The sequence below is a fragment of the Lacerta agilis genome, chromosome 1, assembly GCF_009819535.1.
Source record: "Lacerta agilis isolate rLacAgi1 chromosome 1, rLacAgi1.pri, whole genome shotgun sequence".
Taxonomy (NCBI): domain Eukaryota; kingdom Metazoa; phylum Chordata; class Lepidosauria; order Squamata; family Lacertidae; genus Lacerta; species Lacerta agilis.
In genome coordinates, this window is record NC_046312.1 from 29,367,305 (window position 1) to 29,379,258 (window position 11,954).

The following is an 11,954-nucleotide window of genomic DNA, read 5'->3' on the forward strand; positions in this document are numbered from 1 at the left end:
ACCCTTTTCTTAGCACTTCTAGGTACGGTTCCTGATAGTTTTTTTTAAAAAAATGACTGTATTTTCAGTTATCCAAGGAGTCTGTAGTTCTAGAGTTCACAACAATTATTTTTCAAGCCAGCCAAAGGACTATGTGAAATTGAAATTGGACACTCAACTTATTTGTTTCTTCTTTTTCATCTTAGTTTGAGTACTGGAGTGAGTTGTTGAAGCCTCTTGGCTTTGCGCCCCCTTCTGCAAATCAGTATTTTCATTTCCTATCTAATGCTTGATGAAGCTGGAAGAAAGCAGTGTCAGCTTTAATATTTATCCAAATAAATTACTTAAGAACCATAGAATTGTAGAGTTGGAGGGACCATGAGGGTCATCTTGTCCAACCCACAACCTTGAGATTAAGTCTCATGCTCTACCAACTGAGCTATCTTGGCTTGTAATAGACTAACATATACAATTCAAAGCTTTCTAATTTAATCAGTTCTCCCATTCACTTGTCTCTAATATCCCCTTATGCACTTTTCTCTTCTAGAACTATATCAGACTGATAAACATTTTCTGGCTGGAAACAGGTGCTAGAGTATCCTACACTAATAGTTCCATTTTTGAGGAGTTACCTGGTTCTTCTCCAAATACTGTCTTGGAACTGACTTAGATACCATTTTTTTTCTTCTGTCAGCCCAAGAATAGTGTTGATGTGCCTTTCCTTACTGTTGGGGAGGAAGGAGAAGAGCTTGAATATAAAATACCAAATGAAACAGTAGGTTATTGTGTTATTTGATCAATAATCTTGTCTCCAAAAGTATTGAGCAGTTTTATTATTTTTATATGAGAGTGCTGTTGTGCTGTAGAGACTGTCCTGTTATAAAGTAGGAACTAAGAGAGAATGAACTAGCATCTTGGATATTGTCCAGCAAGGAATTGCTGAGCAAATGGGAGTTGCTCCGTGTTACACGTTTGGCAAGTGAAATGCACAGACAATTTCCCCCTTGGATCTTGTGAGATACTGGATATTATAATGAAGATGATCTGTGCTCCACAGCAATATATGTATGTGCCTTAGGATTCACGCTGTTCAAGCTGTGCCTGTTACAGACCATAATATATGCACCAACCCTGCTATGCAACCAAAGAAGCAGTTTAAACACAGATCTTGCCCTGGGCTAGAGGGCAAATGGGCCATGTGTGCCTTTGAGCGGTTTCAGACCCATTTCTTTCAGCAGTGCTAGCTCTGTAGATGTCAGTCTCTTGCTAGCATTGCTGTTAATTTGTTATAATGGGAATGTGAAACATGCCTGCACTGACAGTCTAGTTGAAAACTAGTTTGTCCATTATCTATTTTTGGAAAGGTTCAATGGTGGAATGGTTTGACGTTTTCTGTTTAAATAAATGTTGACACTCAGTTGCCTTGTGTGTTCTGAATTTTCTAATAGAATGAGATATGTATGCTTACTTGTAGCTCAAGTACAGATCCATGATTTCAGCATCAACTCTGGACTTCTCATCTTGCTTGAATGGAACAAACGCTTTTTTTCCCAGTACTTCGTTGTACACTTGCAGTCATCAGAATGTTTAGGATGGATGTCTTGCGCTTTCAGTGAGAGAGCTTGCCTCTAGTTTTTTTTGAGCCTCCGCCCCCAAGGCACATCTTAAAATCTCTACAACTTTGGCTCTACAGAATTAGCTATCATCACTCGTATTTTTGTCATGTAAATTATGTTAGTAATTACCAGCTTTATTGCCATCAGTAACCAGTGTACTAATAAGACAAGGATAGCACACACTGGTTAGAAATATGATAACTAACGCTGTTGAGAGGTGGATATGTATCTTTGAGTCTGGAACAACTAATAGAGATGAGGATTCCCTGTTTTCTCAAGAGTACTGTATCTTGAAAAGCAGAGGACCCATATCTCGGGTTTTTTAAGGTAATAAGGAGAGCAGGTATAGCAGATATTTGTTATTAGGAGATGTGCCCTCCTAGAATTTGCAGTGCTGTGAAGTGTTCCCATATGCTGGCTGTCATTCTTGGGGACGATGGTGTGTTTATTTAGAAATGATTAAAAATTATGCAGCCCCATCAACATAGAACTCCCTCACTGTTAAACCCACATAGCAGGTTGAAGGGCTGTGCTGAAAGTTACTTACAGAAGCTCTGCAATACAGTCCCCGATTAATATTACACGCGAGGTGGTGCTGATGTTGGCTTGGATTCCCAGTCAAAAAACTCCATACCTCACATATGGCAGCAGCAAAAATCAGTCTACTTAAATTGCCTCCTCAGACCTCTGGTGCCAAATCAAGGCTCAAGTGTATTCAGAAACTTTATACACAGCTGATTGCATATAGACTCATCACATATTTTTAAATGTTCAAAACAATATATATATTGCATATGAAGGTAAGTAAACCCAAATAAGAGTAGAGCCATCTCTCTCTTCTATGGTTTTGGCATCTTCCAATAGCCACACATGCATAATAGAGTATACTGCAATGTTTTTTTGGGGGTGAGGGGTCTGCTTGTTTTTTAACTCCTTTGAAACAATCTGAATCTTTTCAAGTGCATATTTCTTGCTGTTCTGCATACAGTGGCCAAACTATTTCGTTGAAGAGATAATCTCTAAATGGTTGTGACCCAAGGAAAATGGGTTTCTGGATTTTTCTTTAATTCCTCTTGAAGGGATTAAAAAATTTCCTTGGCTGGTACAGGGAGAAACCACTGAAAACCAGCCTCTCTTGTTTGATAATATCACCCTTGAAAGCATGCAGAAAGCAAACAAGGGGAGCTGGAAATATCCATGTATGCAATGGAGAAAACCAGTCTGTCATCAACATTTTTTTTTTTTACTTTGTTAGTAACAGAAATGTGGAGTGTGTATTGATAATTGTTTCATGTTCCCATTATAGTAGCTCCTACAATGGGGATACTCTCCTGAATTCCATGCCCTACTTTTTTTTTTACAAAGTTAAACACATCAGTACTCTTTGCTTCTCTTCTGTATGACCAGTGATATGAAAGGGGCTTATGCACACCACTGGTTTTGACCTTACAATCTCTAAAGCAGTATCAGTATTTTTCACAAGTGAATCAACACTTGCATTTTGAAGCTTTCGGACATCCGTAGCAATGCTTACGAACCACATAATCTGTTGAAGTATTGCATTGCATAAAATAATGCTGGTATCCGTGAAGAAGCTGACGGAGGCAATACATTCCTATGTTCAATTATTACATTTCCGCCATGTTATCCAAGTTGCCACATTCCACATATTTTATTACAGACTTGAGTTCGTCACAGGGAGATAATGAATGCATATGTCACCCTGCTTTTAATGCACTTGTTCCCCATGCTTGCCAAACTCTCTCTCTAGTTGGTGAGCCTCCAAAATGTCTCAGCCACTAACCTGACACCAAAGGTATGGCTAGTCCAAATGCCCACCTCCTGAATAACTAGTTTTCCTTCCCTGCCCCCCGAGCTTATGACTGCATAAAGAGGTAGGATTCAGTGGCCAAATTATGCTAAAGTAATCATTTTACAATCACCATTCTCATATTCCCGATAGCCATTCTTTTATAGCTTTAGAGAAATTTGGACAGACCAGGTGTCTGTTTGCCAGTATTTGTAGATGGGCAAGAAAACATAACGGCCAGATGAGATGGATAGCATGCAATATATCCAAGTAGGTATCGCCCCTTCCCAGCAGTTATATTAGTAATACAGTTCTATAGTTTGAGTTTTGCGTAATGCTGAGCATCTGAGTAGTTTAAGACCTTCATTTCTGTTATGGGAGCTAAGAATTCTCGGTTCTTGTTTGGACATGTGAACCAAGAATACTAGTCCACTTAGTAGACGCCTCACAAAGTTGCGGAGATTACCTCAAGACAGGTAAGGAGTTCCTTCTGATAATTTTCAGTAGTATCTTTCTAGTACATAATCCCATGTCCTAGGAGGCAGACAGAAATCCTAATGTTCCTGACAAATGTGCATGGATTCTGTGAAGAACTGCACGGGGGAGGGAATGAGGACCAGCCAACAGCAGCAACACAGATGTGAGAGCACTACCTTAGGTCTAACTACTTTACGAAGCACTGGACCTTAATATGCAATACATGGGGTTTAATAATCTGTTCATGGTTTGTGGGCTTCTCACTGATTTCACACCTTTGTATTTTTTATATAAAATGAAGCTGCAGCACTGGGAATGCTGTCTGCTACTCTGTGCTATCAAACAAGGAAATGGCAGGGAGCCTCAATGTGATGATGCCAGTTGCAGATCTCACTTCGGCCCACTATCAGCGTTTCTTTTGCTGTGGTGGTGGGGGTCTATTCTTAATGTTCTTGCACTTGGGAATGTGTCTCTCAGCCACCTTAGGTGCAAACTGACGGGTGCAATAAGGGCATAACTTGTAGTCTGGGTTCTCCATAGCAGGGGCTGGGGGGAGGTCTGAGGCCTTCCCTCCTTTGGAGATTACTCGTTGCAGCTCACGAGCCCTACGCAATGTCTTGATAAACGATTCATGCTTCTGTCTCCAGTTGCTTTGCTTAGATATCTCACTGTTTTGCTTGGAAGCCTCAAAATTTTGTCTGGAATTCTTTTTCTGTAGTGAGAAGGGGGAAAGGGAGAAACTATTAGTACAATCTGTTAGCTCACACTCTGATATTTCCTGCCACTGTTTTTGTTCTGGACACAGTTTAGTTATCATATACCAGATAGCAGGACATTTCTAATGTAACAAGTTCTTGGTCCCTATAAGGCAAGTGGAACTACATAGCGTATGTGAAGACCAAAGTTCTGCTAGGTGGACAGAACACGTGCTGCTTTTAAAAAGTAATATCACTAACTCACAGGTCCACTGCAGAATGATATCACTGGGTTTTCTACCAAAATCATTGCCACTGCTCAGATCATCTGAACATTGCAACTGGAATGCAGATGAAATCCGATGGTGAAATTGAACAGACCCTCTAAAATAGAAGGAATTTAATGCTACCGGACTGTTCCATACTTTCAAATATGAGTACTTTCTTCATTATTAATTTCAGAGGATCGTTCTAAGCCTGATCTTAATCTTACCATGCAGCTGTGACATTTGCAGGTTAGTTATGAGTGACTTGACTTGTTACATAAAAATAATTTGATAATTTTGAAGATTTGTTTTCACATCCTCAACACCTCGTTTTTGTATGATGAAAGAAGGTAAAATAGCATTTTCCCTGCTAAATCTTGGTGTATTTAACTAAACATTTACCAGGACTTCAGCTTACTTATTGTGCTCGTCTGGTATAATTTCTAGCAGTCACCCTACCTATGGCTGAATTGAAGTAAATGAATGGAAATTAGAGGTATATTAAGGATTGTCAATATTTATTAGGAATTCCACATGCTTTGAAAGGAACTCCAAGAGATAAAGAATGAACGTCATTCCAGACCAAAGTGGAAACCAGAGAATGATGGCAAATGATGCTGATACATCATTAAAGCTAAAAAGAACCCAGGCTGATCAGTGACTGTCTAAAAGTTCCAAATATACCCAAAGGAAGAGCAGGGTATGCATAACAAGTAAGTAAATGTATTACCTGAGAGGTGTCTGAACCCTTCAATAGATAATAGGTCTCTAATTCGGTGCCTTTTGCTCTAGCCTTGCTTGAATCAAACACTTTTCTCTTGGAGCCATGATTCTTCCTGCAGATGCTTATGTGCTTCTCCAACCTGGAGCAATAAAGCTTTCGCCCACAGAAATTGCACTCTCCCCAATCCTCTACACTGCTTGGAGCCTCTGTATATGAGGGTTCTGCTGCCACACAGTCAGCCTGTCCCAACGAGGCTGCTGCAGAAGGAGCCTGGTCACGCATGGAAGCCAGTTCTGGGCTAGAAGTGGCTGAAATCTGGGATACATTCTCTCGAATTTTACTGTTGCTAGCCACCAATCTTTGCTTTTTTAGCTTTTCCATGTGGAGTGCCTGGGGAGGCAGGGCAGTCCCCACTGAGACAGCAGGGCTGTCTGGAATATGTACCTTTTGACAGTCACGCGTTTGCGCTATAGACCTGGAAACATGGCCTTGAGTAATACCTGCTGCTTTCCTCTCAGGCATACTTAGTCCTCCCCGCTGCCGTCTTCCTTCTGCTTCTGCCTGCTGCCTCTCCCACTGGATTCTTCGAAGCTCTTCTTCCGTTCTCCTCAGCTTCTCCCTGAGCAGAGCCTCCTTTCGTTGGATCTCCTCCTCTAAGCTCCGCCCAGCAGCCTCCAGTTTTTGAATGTAGCCCGACTCTGCCCTACGTGAATGAGAAGCTGCTCTCTTGGATTGCTCTACAGAAAAAGGAGAAGGCACTCTAACATGATGAGTCTTGACTGCATGTGACCTTCCTTTTTTCTCTGAGCTAGGACTAATAGGAGGAGTCTTTCTAGCTGGTGGGCTCCCAACTTGCCAAGAACTGGGCAGGTGAACATTCCCAGCTGTATGGGGAAAGACTGGTTTTAGAGGGTATGACCTGTCCACACCTTCTCTCCGTTTGGTTCTCCAGTGGGAGGGCAGACTGTTTGCCTGGCCCTTAAAGTACCAATTGCGTGGGCCAGCAGAATAGAAACCTGCCTTCTCCAAGATCAGTTGACTAGTTTCTGCAGGCTGAGAACAAGAAGAGCTCCGCCCTTTTTGGATATGAAGATCTGCCAGCTTCTTATCTTTGTTGCACAGGAATTGCTGCTGGATATTACTCCTCAAGTGTTCTAGCTGGACCTGCTCTTTAAGAGCCTCAGGGTGGCATCTTTCCTGGCTTGTTGCAGGAAGGCTGGAATTGGCCGCCATTGGATCCATATGTGAACACACAGCCAGCTGCAAATGAGCCATTCAGCATTTCCAGTAAAGCCTGGGGGAATGCAACAAGTTACATACATACTATGATTGGGGCCCTCATGCTAGAATCCCTTTCCCCCACTATGATAGGGGGAAGCAAGTACACATCAGCTCTAGGGGGCCTTTACAGATATATACAGGGGGCCCTTGCTTTTTAGAGATGGAAACAGCACTGGCATATGGGGAGGATGACAGAATATTGCATGAGGGCCTGACATTGTATCAGCACAATATCCAGAATCCTTAAATCCGTGCAAATGTAAGTGCACCAGGCAAACTTGGGGACCCTATGCCATTAGAAATTTCTGTGTTGACATCAGGGCCTAAGGAAGGGGGAATGGGGTAGAAAAAGGGACAAGAAGTCAACAGTGATCAAGTTTTCCAGTCCTTTCCTTTCCTTTCTTAAAATGGACTGGCAGAGGGAGGGATCAAACCATTATATCTGCACAGAAAGCCTTTTACAAAGACTTTAATAAATGGTGGCAGTGGGGAGATTCATAACTTGATGCAATCCACTATCCCACCCCTGATTCAAGGTTAGTGCAAGGAAACCTGTTCACACCTGGTCTTCTGTCTACAGCTTTGATCCACAACACTTCTCTAATATTGCTTCTGCTACCCAATTATTTAATAAGCTTTTAACAAATAAGCTATTTGTATGTAGCCTTTACCTACTGCTAACCTGTAGGAGCATCTCCACCCCCATCGTTCAGCCCGGACACTGAGATCCAGCGCCGAAGCCTTCTGGCGGTTCCCTCATTGCGAAAGGTGAGGTTACAGGGAACCAGACAGAGGGCCTTTTCGGTAGTGGCGCCCACCCTGTGGAACACGCTTCCATCAGATGTCAAAGAAATAAGCAGCTATCCTATTTTTAAGAGACATCTGAAGGTAGCCCTGTTTAGGGACGTTTTTAATATCTAACGCTGTATTGTTTTAACATTCGTTTGGGAGCCGCCCAGAGTGGCTGGGGAAGCCCAGCCAGATGGGAGGGGTACAAATAAATTATTATTATTATTATTATTATTATTATTATTATTATTATTCTAACATAGTAATAATGGTGTCTGACAAAATTCTCTGGAGAGGGAATTTCATAAACAAGGTGGTACAACCAAGAAGCCCCTTTCTGTTCTCCATCTTCCCTACTTCAAATGGTGGGGGTACCTAGAAGAGAGCCTCCAAAGATGATAAGCACAGGAAAGCTGACATGGTAGCAAGTTTTCCTTCAGGTACCTGGGTATCAAGCCATTTAAAGATAAGCACCAGCACTCAGAAATTGATGAGCAGCCAGTGAAGTTTTTAAATACACTTGAAATATGTTCAAAACGATCAGAAAGTATGCTGAACCAACTGCAATTGCCAGTATTCATAAGTACCTCACATGCAATGTACCGGTATCACACCAGTCAACCCTAGATTATAAAAGGGTATTGCACAACTGTGATAAAGCTATCTCTTCAACTGGTGCACCAACCTAAGTTTGGGAAAGGTTCTGACTACAAAAGACAGCAGACAAAATATAATGGATAAAGTTCTATACATAGCATCCAGCTGATACTATACTGTACACATGGCATCTAGAATACAGGATATCTAACTAGATATACTAGGTATCTGAAGAAGTGTGCATGCACACGAAAGCTCATACCAAGAACAAACACAGTTGGTCTCTAAGGTGCTACTGAAAAGAATTTTCTATTTTGTTTCGACTATGGCAGAACAACATGGCTACCCACCTGTAACTAGATATACTATTGCTCTCATTCACTATGACAGTTCTCATATAATACAAGACAGTAACATAGTGTACACCTAAGGCAGTGTTTTCAGTGAAGCTACTGACCCTAAACAGAATCAGCAAAATTCCTAATAATGGGAAGGTGGCCTGACAGGTGTTTGATAGCTCATTACAGGTACACTAACCTTAAGGTAACTGAACAGTTGTTTAGACTACAGTAGAAGCTTCATCAGATGTTGGCAAGAGATGGGCCTCAATTTCAGAGAGCTGATGCAAGATACCTGCCAAAATAATGCTTTTAAATCATGGTAGCTATTCCTATGGGAAACTAATAGAGGTTGCATCCTCAAGTCAAGGGTGGGGAACCAGCGGCCCTCCAGATGTTAAACTCCAGCCTCCATCATTCCTGACTATCCCCTTGCCTATACTGGCTAGGGCTGACAGGTGTTGGAGACTAACAATTTGTGTCTGGCCACAGGGTCCCGCCCCCCCCCCCTTATTCTTCAACAAGCCTGCCAGTTAGGCGCAGAATTAAAAGATTTCAACACAGCGTCCTGTTACCGCTCGCCCCAAGCGACTGCCTGGTCAATTCTACACGAGGCAACAGGAACCAAGCAAACATCTTCCACCGAGAAATGGGATGAAGCCAAGAGCCCACACCCACCTGTTCAGTCTACAGGGTAACTTGGACCCCCGCGCTCGCAGAGCATGTCTGGCTGCTCCAGACACTCGTCCCCATCCCCACAAGCCAAGCCTGTTCCCACCTGCCTTTTCTTACCGCAGCATCCGATCCTCAGGGTAGCTGTTTACCGCCGTTGCTTAGCAACGAGCCCCCGCGTGCTACATCCGGCTCTGTCCTCGCCGCTTCCTGTCTGCATCTTTAAAGTGTATAGAGACCTATCTCTGTGCGTTGACTTATTTTTATTTATTTTTAAGGGAAATGGTCGCCCCCTCTCTATGGTTCGAGCTTATTTGCCGTTCCAGCATGAACAGGGGCGGTGAGGCGGGGGGAGGGGAAGGGGAAGGTTAGAGAAAGAGGCGTCGGGTCTCGTTCCTTGACTCTCGTTCCTTGACCGTCTCCACTTCCGCTCCATGTTCTGAGGCCCTTCTAGTCACCTGGGCCGAGGGCAGCTCCATGGTAAGGCAAGCCGTTACTGGCGGTTGGTGCTGCCCAGGTGCCCCTGGCTCCTGACTGGGAGCTTGGAGACTGGCTCCGCTCCTTGGCGGTAGAGCCTGGCGGGAGCTTCGCGTTGTCAGATGTAACCCGCCGAGAAGCTCCTGAGTCGGCAGGTCTCTCCTTCCCTCTTCTGTATCCAAGGGGATGCAAATGACGGGCGGCGCCTATTGGGGCTGCCCTGACCCCGCCGCGTCCCTTCGCCCTCTGCCCTCTCCTCCCTAATATGGGGCAGGACGCAGGGCTGGCGCGGAGTGGGAGGCGGTCCTCTCTCCCTGGGAGAGTCGCTGGGCCAAGTAGGCGCCGCCACGCCACCACAACCATGGCTCCTTCGTTGGAGGCTGCGGAGATTACCGTCTTCTTCTTCCAGCATTTGCAGGGGTGGGCAATATGGGACCCTTACCCTCGGCGTCTCCTTTTCTTCCTAACCGCGTTTCTGCTTTTGGTCCAGGCGCCAGCGGCCATGGCAGAGGGAGACGGCCTCATTTCAGTGGACTACGAAGTGTTCGGGAAAGTCCAAGGGGTGTTTTTCCGCAAAAACACACAGGTGGGTGTGCTCTTGTCTGAGGTTTCCCTGGGGTAGGCAAAGGGAAGATGTTGTGTGACTTTTCCTGTCGCCTCCCCAGCGCGCCCACACAGGGATTTGGGGGGAAAGCGTGAGCATTATGAGCGCTTTAGAAGCTTTGCTTGGGCAGCTGAGCAACTTAAGTTGTGTATACACTCCCGCATCCAGTGCGTTCCTACTGCCTCTTTGAGATACATACACTACTTGGCCACAACTGTACCGGTATCTGTCCCTAGCTGTGTTTTAAGCTGGCTGTGTGTATACAGCCTTATGCTACAGTCCTATCTCCAGTCCATTTATTTAAGAGTAAACCACGCTGATCCCCATGAGCTCAATTTGTATTTCCAAAAGGCCTGGATTGTAAACAGTGGCTATTTCTTTCTTCTTTGGTATTGGTTGCTATGCAAATATATTCTGTAGTTTCCTTTCTATTCAATGTAACTAATTACACTGTGTGTGTGTGTGTGTGTGTGTGTGTGTGTGTGTTTGTGTGTGTGTTTGTGTGTGTTGACAATGGAATGCTGCTCCAGAGGTGAAGCCAAACTGCTGAAGAATTACAGTGCCTGCTGTGGCAGCAGAGACCATAACGCATAACTGCTGCCTCCTTTGTTGTTTTTGCTGTGTTAGCAGCACTGAAGTGACCTCCCTGGGGCACAAGCCTGGGCAGTGTGTATGAAGGTCCTGGGCTGCCTAGACAAAATAAAGGAAAACAGAGCAATATGTTTTGCACCAACATGGCTGCAGGAGCTGCCGGAAGGAGTGTATGAGGCGCCATCCAACTGTCTTAGGGACTCCACTCTGGATTTGTATAATGTTTACTCTTTAGCCTTTTCTTCTCCCAAATATGTCCCTACAAGGCAGCATATTATTGTTTCTTTTTTTCTGGCATATAAATTGCATTTTTATATATATTTTTAGACTGAAGGAAAGAAGTTGGGTGTTGTTGGCTGGGTGCAGAATACTGACTATGGCACTGTGCAAGGCCAAATCCAAGGTCCTACTGTCAAGGTGCGACAACTTCAAGAATGGCTTCAGAAGACAGGTAGCCCCAAGTCCCGCATTGACAGAGCTGAATTCCGCAATGAGAAGAAGATTGCTCGTTTAGAGCATAGTGACTTTTGTATTATCAAATAATAGTGCCCCAGGGGGGAAAGCACTATATTTATAGTAAGAACAATAAGCTTATTGGGAAGAAAGTGCTCCCTCTAGTTTTTATATTAATTGTTTATGTGCATATTTATTTACTTTTAACTATATATGTAAATAATTTATTTACATTGTGATTACATTGGTTACACTGAATGTTCTAAGAACTTGATGTGTTAAGAGTTGTTAATAAAGTGTATGCTTAGGTTTGTTTGTTTGTTTGTTTAACATCACCCCCTGGAGGTGAGACAGACGGATGCCAACAAAAGTTTAGTCAGCAATATCAAAAGCAACACGATGACCAGAAACAAAATATGAAAAACTTTATGAAATGATTCAAAACATCAAAACTAACAAACTGAAGTCTCTGAAAAGTTTAGAGCATTTGTACCCTGCTCTTAAATTAACAAGGCTCTCAGAGTGGCTTTACATACAATCAATTAGAACAAGACAGTCCCTGTCCACAGGCTTACAACAATGGCA

General features: G+C 43.5%; 2 protein-coding genes across 4 annotated transcripts; one reads left to right on the plus strand and one right to left on the minus strand.

Annotated features, from left to right (window-relative positions):
* Nucleotides 1-4,059: 4,059 nt before the first annotated feature.
* On the minus strand, nt 4,060-9,593 carry ZC2HC1C (zinc finger C2HC-type containing 1C). The gene is made up of 4 exons (XM_033142583.1): nt 9,365-9,593; nt 8,772-8,867; nt 5,574-6,861; nt 4,060-4,594 (listed from the first exon to the last, which is right to left on the minus strand). The coding sequence occupies exons 3-4, from the start codon at nt 6,840-6,842 to the stop codon at nt 4,289-4,291; spliced, it is 1,575 nt and encodes a 524-aa protein (XP_032998474.1). The 5' UTR covers nt 6,843-6,861; nt 8,772-8,867; nt 9,365-9,593; the 3' UTR covers nt 4,060-4,288.
* Nucleotides 9,594-9,663: 70 nt separating this feature from the next.
* ACYP1 (acylphosphatase 1) lies at nt 9,664-11,684 on the plus strand. 3 transcript variants are annotated; one of them, XM_033142596.1, is made up of 3 exons: nt 9,664-9,724; nt 10,212-10,307; nt 11,244-11,684. In XM_033142596.1, the coding sequence occupies exons 1-3, from the start codon at nt 9,722-9,724 to the stop codon at nt 11,457-11,459; spliced, it is 315 nt and encodes a 104-aa protein (XP_032998487.1). In that variant the 5' UTR covers nt 9,664-9,721; the 3' UTR covers nt 11,460-11,684. The 3 variants fall into 3 exon arrangements, with proteins under 3 accessions (XP_032998487.1, XP_032998493.1, XP_032998480.1); XM_033142602.1 differs by lacking the exon at nt 9,664-9,724 and adding an exon at nt 9,776-9,876; XM_033142589.1 differs by lacking the exon at nt 9,664-9,724 and having other exon boundaries at nt 10,065-10,307.
* The last annotated feature ends 270 nt before the right edge of the window (nt 11,685-11,954 follow it).

Coding starts and splice junctions, on each gene's coding strand:
- ZC2HC1C (XM_033142583.1), bottom strand. CDS start 6,842: ATGGCTCATTTGCAGCTGGCTGTGTGTTCACATATGGATCCAATGGCG. Junction 4,595..5,573: donor AGGGTTCAGACACCTCTCAG/GTAATACATTTA, acceptor TTCTCACTACAG/AAAAAGAATTCCAGACAAAA.
- ACYP1 (XM_033142589.1), top strand. CDS start 10,083: ATGGCTCCTTCGTTGGAGGCTGCGGAGATTACCGTCTTCTTCTTCCAG. Junction 10,308..11,243: donor TTTTCCGCAAAAACACACAG/GTGGGTGTGCTC, acceptor ATATATTTTTAG/ACTGAAGGAAAGAAGTTGGG.